This window comes from Periophthalmus magnuspinnatus, chromosome 19, assembly GCF_009829125.3.
Source record: "Periophthalmus magnuspinnatus isolate fPerMag1 chromosome 19, fPerMag1.2.pri, whole genome shotgun sequence".
Lineage (NCBI taxonomy): Eukaryota > Metazoa > Chordata > Actinopteri > Gobiiformes > Gobiidae > Periophthalmus > Periophthalmus magnuspinnatus.
In genome coordinates, this window is record NC_047144.1 from 6,609,380 (window position 1) to 6,621,743 (window position 12,364).

Here is a 12,364-nt window from a genome sequence, read left to right on the forward strand (position 1 = left end):
CGCTCACATGTCAGCCTGGTGGAGCACAGTTGGTACAGAACTGGAAGGTCCTGTCTGCTACTCAAAGGAGCAGCTTCACTCTGAGATCATGTGGCTGAAGTGAAAGGATTTTCCACACCGGTGGAGAATGTTTTGTTGAATGTAGCAAAGATGAGTCAGATGAGTTATCTATGGAGTGACGCACAGACCACTGTGTCTACTATTCAGTATCAGAGTAAGTCCTTAAACCCATTGTGGCCTTATGATGGTGCCGTCGAAGTTCCTTCTGGTCCAAAGCAAAACCTGGCCTGATGTGGCAAAAGTATGCAGTTAAACCCAGAAGAAACACACTCAGACCTGGCCTATGTAAAAAAGGTTTTCTAATGTATTGATCTTTTATCTTACTACCTAAAAACAAATGGGCAATATCGGTTTAATTTCTAGCTTTTTGCCTTTTCCTGATTTCCTGATCCATGTTTGGGTTACATCTCATTGCAACATACAAAGAAAAAGTGTTGGTAGATGCTTTAATCGATTTACTGTGATTATTGCTTAATATTATGCCAGGATCGTGTTTGTGTCTTGATGTAGGGGCCGAGCGTGATGCCGTGGGTCACGTGAGCGCGTGTGTACCTGCGCGCTCTCTTCCAATATGGGCCGTGTTTGGGGCTGACGTCAGCCGTTACCGCCCTGTGGCTGCTGCTGCTGCCTGGCTGCAGTATGTGCTGGAGGAGACCGTACGATGTGATGGAGACTGGAACCGCGGCCTTCAGTGCCCCTGAGCTCAGCGCTGCTCCAGAGCCGTGAGACACGCGCCCCAGCAGCTGTCCGGGTAACTTTGCAGATGAGGACATCTTGTTTGTCATGAAGAGAGGTAGGAGGAAAGATGCTCATTGTGAGGCCGTGGCGAGGGAGCGGCGGAGGGCTGTGGTGCTCCGATCGGGGGGTCCCACGGACACGGACCCCCTGCGTAAAAACATCTGGTGATCTGGTGCATCCATCCTTAGGCTATAACCCCGACATCAGCTCGCATCTAATGTAAAGGCGTTAGTCCAATGTGGAGGGTGGAGCTGCGGTTTCTTTAATAAATGATGAGGAATCCCGCCTGTCACTCTCTAATGGCTAATTGTGAGCGCTCAGTTTGATGTTTTTTGCCGCTGTCACGCTGCCTCTTCTCATCTTCGCTGTTAAAACCAGTGATGTTGATGCAGACTCGGTGTGAAGTGAAGGATGGCTGCTGCCCCGTGTTTTCACGGCGCTCTCCTCGGTCCCTCTCCTCCCCGTAGAGGCGTCTGTTTATGCAATCCGACGCAGCGTTGCACTTCATGGCTGAACCCCGTTTGTGGGGATCCTTTGTGTAACAGAAAAATATGTCCGCGCCTTGTGTCAAACTAAAAAAGTGACATTTTAAGGGCACCTGACTTGTGACTCTGCCTCACCATGTCGAAAGTAGTGAGTAACAAAGAGAAGAAGTCCTTCAGTAAGAAGCTCTTCCGGAGGAGCTCGGTGCGCTCCGTGGGCAGCTTTATGAACAGAGTGCTCCGGACTCTGTCCACTCTGTCCCACTTCAGCACAGACGAGCAGAGCGAGCAGGACGACAAGGACAAGGAGTCTGCGCTCATCCCCGCCACCACCGGAGGCTCGGCTGCATCCGATGACAGCGACTGTGGCGGCTTCCCCTTCTTTGGGGACAAAGTGCCGGGAGTAGCGGGCCTGAAGAACCATGGGAACACCTGTTTCATGAACGCCATCCTCCAGTGTCTGAGCAACACCGAACTGTTCGCCGAGTACCTGGCCTTGGAGCAGTTCAGCGGCAGTGAGATCGCGAGCAGCAGTGACAAGCCCAAGGCCAACGGGGTGGTCCTGGTGCAGAAGAGGGGCAGCCCACCTCAGCAGGACTCAGGGGAGGTCACCAAACAGCTGTCCGGCCTGGTCCGTGCCCTCTGGACCTCTGAGTACACGCCCCAGCACAGCAGGGACTTCAAGGTAAGATGTGTGCTCCAGGTTTGTTCCACCAGCTTCATGCAAATTTTTCACAGTTAATCTTGCCCCTGAAAAACAAATGTCATACAGCATTATAGGCTCAGATATGGGCCCACACACAGATTCTTCTCTTGATTTTCACTTGAATGAGACACAGTAGGCCTTTACTATGTTTGGAACTTATAACAATAATAAACACTTAGCAGAAGGATGTGCAGATTCCTCCCTCATTACACAAAGACTAGTCTCCAAATAAGATAAGGAGCCTACTTCCACCTTATTCTTATGTCCATTTTGTCCCACCAGGCCCACTATTTCTCCTCCTTTATGCCATCTGTTTGTGAAAAGCTGGTCATGGCCACAAACATTCAGTCTTGAAGTAAAAAATATTTGGAGGCTACATTTTCTCTTCACACCTCTTAAGTCCCTGTGTGGTCATTTGCTTGTGCCTTGTACTGTGTTCTCTAGTCTGACCACTGTCCACTGTGTCCCATGTGAGCACAGTGAAAACTATTTTCTCCGTTTGCTAATCTCTTGACAGATATAACCTATTTTTTTCATTCAGTCCTTCATGACCAATAGACAGGAACTCAACTGAAAGCCAGACAAAACATTTAGTATTTTTGGACTGTGTGGTGCTATTTTTGTGCGTTTATTTCTGTCTCAGCTGGCTGCCTCACAGCAAAGTGGCTGATTGATAATAGATTACTTTATTCTGGAAAGGAGCCTTAAACATAATTAAATTATAGACAAAATCAGCTATTTAGTAACAGAAAACACATGACCCAATATCAATATCAACCTTGTCAAAGGAAATTTGGCTTTGTGTGGTGCTAAATTGCATATTTTTCCTCAGCAAATGTAGACCATTATTATTCAAATGATTATGCAAATGTGAACTCTCAGACCTCAAACTGAAAATAACATTGATATAGTCTTTGTATCTTCATGCACTCTGTCAGGGAACATTGTAAAACATGCAGTTTGTATAATGCACAAGAAGGTTAGTGATAAATAAGAAACCAAAACAGTGCACCATTTAAACACATCCTTCCAAAGCTACCAAAAGTGTTTCTCTGTAGCATCTTATTATGAGTATAGTGAGTTGAAATACAAACCTTTTATTATGCATTTTGAACGTATTCATCTCCAGTGATTCCCTCTGTCTTCTGTCAGCTTTGTCCTTTGTCTCCAATAATGACATGGGCTTTATTGTTGCCCTTGAGTTTAGTCCAACCTGCTGAGGTGGTCTTTTCTAATACTTTGAAAATGAGCAGGGCTGTCCCAGGAGACCGGCGGGGACAGGGCACAGACTTGTGTCCCCTCTTGTGTCTGACCTTGTGGGACATTTAACATGGCTCTTCTGTTGTCGGGTCAAATCTAAGAGGGATAGTTGTGTAATTGTCACTTCAGATTGAGATGTCCATTTAAAAAGACACGTCAACATGTTTTTGAACTTTGACCCCATGCTAATCACTGTGGTCAAAGCTTGAATGAATATTTAATGAGAGGGCGGTGCTGACAAAATGCTGGAGAGTGCACTAATCATATGGATGTTGACTGATTTTGCAATTAATTGTGATTATAGATGCTAGAGGATAACAATATGAATCCCAGAGGCAGCAATAGTTCATTTGAATGTAAAACCTATGTAAAACAAAAAAGACAATATTCCATGTCCATGTTTTATATGATATTACAGAAGTAACTTTAATTTTAGTTTGATTAAAGGTAACTTTTCTGGTGGGATTCTGCCACCTATTTGACCCAGTGGTGATGTTATCACTTTTCCTGTAATGTTCTAAAGTATGGCATTAATGTTTCTAGATTGCATTTATTCAATTACCGGTGTTTCATTGATGAAAATATACCTTTAAAACTGTGAGTAGGCTCCCCTCTCAATAAATCTGACCTGTAATGTGGCCTGGTGGCACAATGTGGTTATCTCCATGGACATAGATACATTTAGTGCCACACTGTGGAGCGCTCCCAGCAAAGCAATAACATTTAAATTGAGACGTGAAGTGTCAAACCCTCTGCCAGAAAAGTTCCATAGTGCACCTTTGAGGAGGAAGATGATTGTTTTTTTTTTCATATTGACAGTAGTTTGTAGTTGTGATATTTTTTTGTCACAGTTATTGTAACAATAATATTTGTCATAAAATGTGATGTGTCTTTTATAATTCTTATTTGTTTTTGTAGAATGTGGTGTCGAAGAGTGCGCTCCAGTTTAGAGGGAACTCTCAGCACGATGCTCAGGAGTTTCTGCTCTGGCTCCTGGACCGTGTGCACGAAGACCTCAACAACATCGTGCATCCAGACAGCAGGCCGCCTGTCAAGGTACAGATAATTATGGAATGAAGCTGAAAATTCAACCTGGAATACTGAACTGCACTACCACTCAGTCTATCCCAACCTGCTGCATCTGCCTTTCATCTACTAATCATTCTCCCTATCTTTGTTTCTTCATTGCTGTTTTTATTTTCTCTCATAAATCTGTCACACTCACAGATACATTATGACCTACAAATATTACCATTAACTGTTCTGTGTGTGTTGTTTGTGTCTGTAGCCACCAGTAGAGGAAGAAAGTGCTCCAGAAGGCTCTCCACTACCAGCACCTGGATCTTTTGTACAGGAACTGTTTCAGGCACAATACAGGTAAGACAGTGGAATGGACTTTTCACACATTTTTGTTTATAGAGGTAGGAAATAAGAAATATAAAATATATGTTTAAAAGTAGGATTATGTTCAGAGTGCACATTGTATTTGAGAGACCATTAAAATATGAACTGATAAACTAATGCAACAATCCAATAGATTTCAGAGCATATTTGTGGAGATTTAAATTAGATGTTTCTATAAAAAATACAGGATATTTAGTTTTTTGCAGAGAACATTCTTTGTATCTCAATAATTACAGCCTTTCCAATTCGATAATTGCTGTAAATCAAATTGCAGTATCAATTTGAGTGCAATATATTATGCCATCCTATATGTAAACTAAAATGTAATTAACCTTATTTATATAAAGTTTGGGAAAATGTAAAAGTCAGTTTGCATAAGCTACATAATAAATTCATTAAATGCACATACACTGTGGCCAAGGGCAAAACAGCATTATACAAGGCTGATAGAAAGGATTGAGTAGTGTCAACAGAAAATGTACTCATAAACACTGTCCATTTGAATATATGGACAGAACCAGGTAAATAAAAGTAATCTGCAAAAAAAAAACAAAACAAAAAACATTTTAATGAACCTTTACAAATCTTTAAATGTGAGAAATAGCCTTTCACCTAAAAATAACTGTAAAAATAAAAATAGATGCCTCATTTTGTATATTCTACTTCTCCTGTTGTGTCAGAGTAGTGCGACTGTTCATTATTCACCTGTCATCTCATCTGTGCAGGTCGTCGCTGACTTGCCCTCACTGCCAGAAACAGAGCAACACCTTTGATCCTTTCCTCTGCATCTCACTGCCAATCCCCGTACCTCACACTCGGTAAGCAACCATCTCCTCGCACTTTTCAGTCAACAACAAAACATAATCAATATATTCACAGCGGAAGTCAACATTAAGAAACATGTCAAATCCAGCACAAACAAACCCAGCCAGATTTGACAGGAGCGGCTAATATTAGAAATGTTTGAAACTTCAGCCTCAAAAACAGCCAATTAATGTGATTTCTTGTGACACCCCAGGCCCCTTTATGTGACAGTGGTGTACCAGGGAAAGTGCTCCAACTGCATGAGAGTCGGGGTGGCCGTTCCTCTGTCCGGCACTGTGGCCAGGCTCAGGCAGGCGGTGGCTCAAGAGACCAAAATCCCAGCTCAACAGGTGAGATTTTGACCATCTTGTCCATCATAATTTGCTTTTATTATTTATACTGACAGAGAAAACACTGAACTTTGTGCCAACTTTTGTTTCATGTGGATAGTCCCAGTAAGAGCATGTATGTGAATGATCTTGATTCTCACTATAGTTCCCATTTTTTGAAATTGTAAGGCTCTTCACTTACCAGGCACAAATGTATTGTAATAGTCTTAATGTGTGTTCCAGATTGTCCTGACTGAAATGTATTATGACGGCTTCCACCGCTCATTCTGTGACGACGACGATGACCTGGAGATCATTCAAGAAAGCGACTCCATTTTTGCCTTCGAAACCCCGGAGCTCTTTAGACCTGACCAGATCCGCTCCAAGAGAGGCGGTACAGCATCCTGTTTATCCCCCTCAAATCAGCCCATTTAAACGCCATTAAACCATTAGCCGCCTTTATTCAGTCACAAATGCACAGACAATTGCTAATGCTTATTCACTCTATAATGAGAAAAATGCCTTATTTGTTGTGTTTTGTGTGACAAACAGGGAGTCCACATGCGAATCTCAATCAGAACAACCTAAAGTATGGCACAGATAATAACCGGATCTCCACGCAGATCCAAGAGCCACCCCCCAGCCCCCCTCCAAGCCCCAACAAGAACAGTGGGCAGGCCGAGAAGATAGTACTGCTGGTGTGCAACAGAGCATGTGCTGGGCAGCAAGGACGCAGGTCTGCACCCTGATCAATATAAGGTGTTATGTGATGGAGCAAAGTTCAAAGGTCATTTGGGTCTCCTCCAGGTTTGGAAATCCTTTTATTCTGTACTTGGAGCGAACAGTGACATGGGACACACTCCAGAAAGAGATCCTAGAAAAGATGAAACATCTCATGAGGCCTGGAGTTATTGTTCAGGTAAATCTCTTCAAATGTCTCTTATGAAGCCAGTACCTATGAATGATGAATGTGATATAACATTGTGTTTGTTACTCAGGTTGGGCCCTTCACTTTACGTGTGGTGGGAGTGGTTGGGATTACCTATCTCTTGCCTCAGGAAGAGCAACCACTTATCCATCCTTCAGTAGAGAGGTAATGTCACACCAGCAGGGGGCAGTGGTTGCACTTTTTTTTTATTTTTTTAAAAGTACTAAATATTCTAGTGATGATCTATTAATGGTTATATATAGTGTCAATTTAACGTAATGATTTTGTTATTGATTTCTAGGGCATTCAAATCTTGTGGCCCAGGGGGACCACCTCATGTCAAAATAGTTGTTGAGTGGGACAAAGAGACAAAAGACTAGTACGTGACAGATTAGAATTATTATTTTGAAAATATGTCATGTGCTTTTTCCACTGATTATGTTTATCTGTTTATGTAGTCTGTTCAAGAGAACAGAGGATGAGTACATCCCAGACGCTGAAAGTGTGCGACAGGTGAAGGAGCAGCACCTGCAGCCTCAGACGTGCTCTCTCGCTCAGTGCTTTCAGCTCTACACAAAAGAGGAACAGGTGACTTCTATATTATTACTATACCTCTGTGGTCATCCCTTGTACATACACTTATGAGTGTTGTCTTTAGCTGGCCCCAGACGATGCGTGGCGCTGTCCTCACTGTAAGCAGCTGCAGCAGGGCAGTATAAAGCTGAGCCTGTGGACTCTCCCAGACATCCTTATCCTTCACCTGAAGCGCTTCAGACAGGACCAGGACCGGCGCGTCAAGATGCAGAACATGGTCAAGTTCCCCCTCACAGGCATGGACATGGCGCCCCATATGGTCAAGCGGAGCCAGAGCAGCTGGAGTCTTCCCTCTCACTGGTCACCATGGAGACGACCTTATGGCATGGGTCGTGACCCCGAGGACTACCTGTACGACCTGTACGCTGTGTGTAACCACCACGGCACTATGCAGGGGGGGCATTACACAGGTGAGAGCAAGTCTGACACATGCACAGAACAGCACAGAATATAGAGTAACAGTGTGTGTTATACAGCTCACTGTAAGAACTCCATCGATGGACAGTGGTACTGCTTCGACGACAGTGACGTCCATCCTATATCGGAAGAGGAAGTGTGCAAACAGACTGCCTACATCTTGTTTTATCAAAGAAGGGCCACCATTCCTTCTTGGTCAGCCAACAGTTCTGTGGGAGGTACTCATACATATTTACTTTCAGAAATTCATTTTAACTGTAGATGATGTTAACTTGCAACTATATGAACTATTGACAAAGGGTCGACCAGTTCCTCGTTGTGTGAGCATTGGATCAGTCGGCTGATCGGGAGTCGTCCTCCAAGCCAGGCCTCCTCTGGCTCTTCCAGGCGCACCTCTCTGGCCTCTCTGTCTGAGTCTGCTGAGTTTGCTGGTGAACGGAGTGAAGACGATGGTCAGAAACCTTTTTTTTAATAAAATGTTGTCATATCTCTTAGGATTCAGGATTAATAGGTGTATTTGCCCTAGTGGTGGAATGGAAAAGTTACTGGCTGTCTGCATTAGTGTTGTCACGATACTAAAATGTAAAACTCGATTTTGCTACTAAGTATAGGCTTGATACAGATTTTGACACCACAGTGATTGGTCTTATAATAGTTCTGATAAAGTTCATGATCATTTAAAATTATTAAGGTCAAATTTTGTCCTGTTTATGTGATTCTTTATTATCATAATTATTATAGAATTATTATGACAATCCTAGTCTGCAATTTTTTTTTTCTTTTTTTGGACTCTGAAATGATGTATCTTAAACTAAATGTGTGATTGAAGTTTGTGACATAACATCCGTCTTGTGTACAGGATTATCCAGCCGCCCGGCAGTCAGGGGAATGCAGAGGCAGAGCTTCTCATCACGCTCTTCCATTGCAAGTCCTTTAGCGCTTAGTGAAAATGGCACCAAACCCTCGTGGTCCCACTCGGCTAAGCTCCAGCTCCGCTCCAACTCCCCCTCTCGTTTCTCCCTGGAATCCCACTCCTCCTCCCCCACGCTGGAGAGAATCGGAGAGGTGGCAGACAACATCACCTGCTTCAGTGGATCACCTAAACTAGAGCGTCTGTCCTGTCATCACGGTGCCAGGAGACTTATAGACCAGGTCCACTCCAGAGCTGTGGCCCAGGCAGAGCAGAGGAACTCAACACCGACTGCAGATAACAACAATGTAGTGAGCCCAGCGGAGTCCACCAGCCCGCGCCACACGCCGATAGTGAAGGAACCAAAACAGAGGACTACAACTCAGGATGTGGCAAAGAAAAGCTCCGCTAAACCCGGACTGGACAATGAACGGAGTCCTAAAAGACGTGCGGCTACCTCTTCAACATCCTCCAGCTCTCTGTCGCCTGCATCCCCCGCCATCGACAAATCGCCGTCCCGAATGCAGAAGAGCGCTGTGTCTCCTTCTAACCTGAAAGACAAGAGCGACGTTTTGCCCAAAGCGGTTAAGACCAGTTCCTCAAGGACTGCAACTCCATCCAAAAGAGGCTCTCCGCAGTCCCAGGATTCACTACACCCTGATTCCCAACAGCGGAAAAGCGGTTCTCCGGGATCTTCAAGTTCTCATAGTCAACGTAAGCCTTCACCCAGAGCCGGAGCAGATAGGAGCTCATCATCTGCAAGGACTAAAGCGGCGGACAGGAGCGCCAGCCGGGAGTCTCCGCGGACGTCATCTGCCTCTGAGCGGAAAGTGAGCCATGCGGGGCCTCCAACCAGGTCTGGAGTTGCAAGTAAGGCGGAAGGCAGACCAACCAGGCCCACCGCAGAGCACCGGGGAGTGGGCAGAAGCTCCAGTAGTAGCTCCTCCATGACCAGTTTAAGATCCTCAAGTGTGGGGGTATCAACTACAAGCGCAGGACCGCCAGCCCGGGCACGCAGGAACAGTAAGACAGAGGATAAGGGTCTGTCCTTTTTCAAATCTGCTCTGAGACCGAAAGACATGCGCACAGGGAAAACAGAGACCAAAGGAAGTCAAGAGGATGGAGTCGGAGATGGGAAAGACGTTCAAGGAGCTAATAAAAAACCTTCTGAAGTTTCACCCAATCAGGCCAAAGACAAGGAATCTGCAAAGACCTCCACAGCAGCTAAACCGCCGTCGCTACCATCCACAAAGTCCAAAACATCTGGGGCAGAATCCACCACGCAGGCCTCCACTAATGCTAAAGACAACAAAAAGGACCCTAGCAAAAAAACAATGCAGACCAGAAAGATTCCCATTAACTCCACACAGAATAGTCAGAGGTCCAAATAATACCATGTGGGTGGTCTCTTGGGCAGCTCTAGTGTTTCTCTAAGAGACATTGTGAAACATCTGTAGCTCCTCATTGGTTACTGAACACCAGCTGCCATGTTGAACCAGACACTTACATAACAGTTCTACAGGAATGGATTTTAAATAAGCACTTTGTATGGATTGCATTGATATTGAGGAATATAAATTATACTAATGTATTGTACATAAGCATGGACTGCACATGTATTGAAATGATTGCCTTGTTCTGTCTGTAGCATAGCTGGACAAAGCCACCTCAGTAGGTGGTGAGTTTAAAAGTGACTTTGCACAAGATGGAACGAAGGACTACTGAGTTACTAAATGAAGTTTACTGGCAATTCCTAACATGCTGATGCAGAGAAATTATCCAAAAATCTCTTTATATACCGCTCTCTGTCAGGTTTCAGAGCGTTATATCAACAACGTCAGTGCCTCAGATAATCATAGTATTTAATCTGAATTGTATAACTGCAGGTTATAAATTTATATTAAATTTTAATATTTATTAAGCACTAAAAATGTAATTTCAAGTAAACCACGATTAAGCCTATTTAACCCAAACTGCTGTTTACATATGCTCCTTGATGTAGTCATTGTGCAAGAGCCTTTAAAGTATTTTTAATCAGCCAAATGATAAAGGAGACAGGAGAGAGATGTGCAGGACTGGACCATGTCTTTGGTGTACGTATATATGTGTGGAGAGCTCCTAAGTGTCTGTTTTATTTAAATACTGATCAGTTAGCCTCATAGACACCACAGCCCCTGCTCTTCTCATGCCACATGGGACATGGGAGATGGATCTCCTGACTGCCACACCTCTCCCATCCCTCACAGATGAACAGGGTTATGTACAGAAACAACACTCACCAAGCACTCACCTTCTGTTGGGACCTTTATGCCAAACACACGGCTTGTACAAAGAGTGGACACAATGACAGCTCGGTTTTATCATATCCATTACAGCATTGCATAATGGATATAGTAGTGGATACATTTAAGTTGTTTAGGTATTTGGTCCTGCAGTGTGAATAACATGGTAGTCCCGTCACACTGTCGAGTGTAAATCAGCCTCCATTTATCATTTAATTCTATTTTAGTTAAAAATACAAAACAAGCTACATTTTGATAATGTAGTGTTTTTTATTGATAAATAAAATCTTGAATGGAGAATCTTTTTATCCTCATATGTTCTCGGCATTATTTTATGTAAATGTATATTTGAAAGTCACCCAGGGCTGATGCTGTCAGTGTGTCCATGTCCACTACACGGCCACAGTGTTGAAACACCATACATGTGGGACATTATGGTGTGGCCCCGCCCATTCTCTGTCTGCACATGTGACCTGAGTGGTGCACATGTCGAGCTTGCAGTAGTACAATAACACAACAGTGACTGTACTCAGAAGAGACATCCTCATTCATAAAATATATTGTTGCATGACAGATGGCTTATGCATGCACTGAACTATGCAAGCAGCCCCTTGCTAATGCCCACAGTGAGTATGTAGACGTGTGTATATATTTCTATGTGTATATTTTTACAAATGCCAGCATCAGAGAGCATGTGATGGCATCTTTTGTTCAAAAGCTTTGTTTGCACATTTCCTCAAAGTAATATACATTTTGTATGAATGATACGTACTGCTCATTCACATTCTCAAAGTAAATCAACTCACAAATGAATGTTTGCTCCATTGTATTTATTTGTCTGGGACTGTTCATCTAATCCCAAACCTTTGTCTTTTATATGGATCTGGCAAAACAGTGCCATAGTTTACAGATCGACAATTTTATAATTTGAGGGTCAATTGTTAATTGGTGTGATTCCTGTCATGTTTTCTACAAGTCTCTTTCTATTTTTAGGTTACACACAAGAGTCAAAAATATCACTGTGATTATAAAAAAAACTAACAAAAAAACTTCAAATCCACAAATGGACTATTGCCTCAAATTGCTACAGAACTGTGCAAATGTTTGGGAAGAAATATAAATATCGAAATAAATACAGAACTATGTTTTGTCTTTTGAAAAGTGTTGAACATTTGCCACTAAACCAGAGGATCCTCTGAATTAAAGCCTTGTACTGAGGATTGTCATTACTATTACTGGATTAGCGACTTGACAGAGGTCTCTGTCTAGATTTTTAAAAAAACATTTTGTATTTTATACGAATTTGTATGTATTTTTGTCCAGACCTGTTGAGACCTTTGCACAGTACTGTAAGAGCAGAATGCTAAAGCAGTTAGGCCTACATTACTGAATGGACACTGGGGCAGCAGATGACACAACCATGTTGGTAAAATAACATTACAGAATGTCT

General features: G+C 43.3%; 1 protein-coding gene across 1 annotated transcript; it reads left to right on the forward strand.

Annotated features, from left to right (window-relative positions):
- The first annotated feature begins 619 nt into the window (after positions 1–619).
- On the forward strand, positions 620–11,146 carry LOC117387209 (ubiquitin carboxyl-terminal hydrolase 31-like). Its single transcript, XM_033984652.2, has 15 exons — positions 620–1,965; positions 4,165–4,302; positions 4,535–4,623; positions 5,376–5,468; positions 5,669–5,804; positions 6,027–6,177; positions 6,336–6,519; positions 6,591–6,702; positions 6,782–6,876; positions 7,013–7,090; positions 7,170–7,299; positions 7,370–7,715; positions 7,782–7,940; positions 8,022–8,174; positions 8,582–11,146. Exons 1-15 carry the CDS (start codon positions 1,420–1,422, stop codon positions 10,021–10,023), a joined length of 3,852 nt encoding a protein of 1,283 aa, XP_033840543.1. The 5' UTR covers positions 620–1,419; the 3' UTR covers positions 10,024–11,146.
- Positions 11,147–12,364: the final 1,218 nt, after the last annotated feature.

Coding starts and splice junctions, on each gene's coding strand:
- LOC117387209 (XM_033984652.2), top strand. CDS start 1,420: ATGTCGAAAGTAGTGAGTAACAAAGAGAAGAAGTCCTTCAGTAAGAAG. Junction 5,805..6,026: donor CCAAAATCCCAGCTCAACAG/GTGAGATTTTGA, acceptor TGTGTGTTCCAG/ATTGTCCTGACTGAAATGTA. Junction 7,091..7,169: donor GACAAAGAGACAAAAGACTA/GTACGTGACAGA, acceptor CTGTTTATGTAG/TCTGTTCAAGAGAACAGAGG.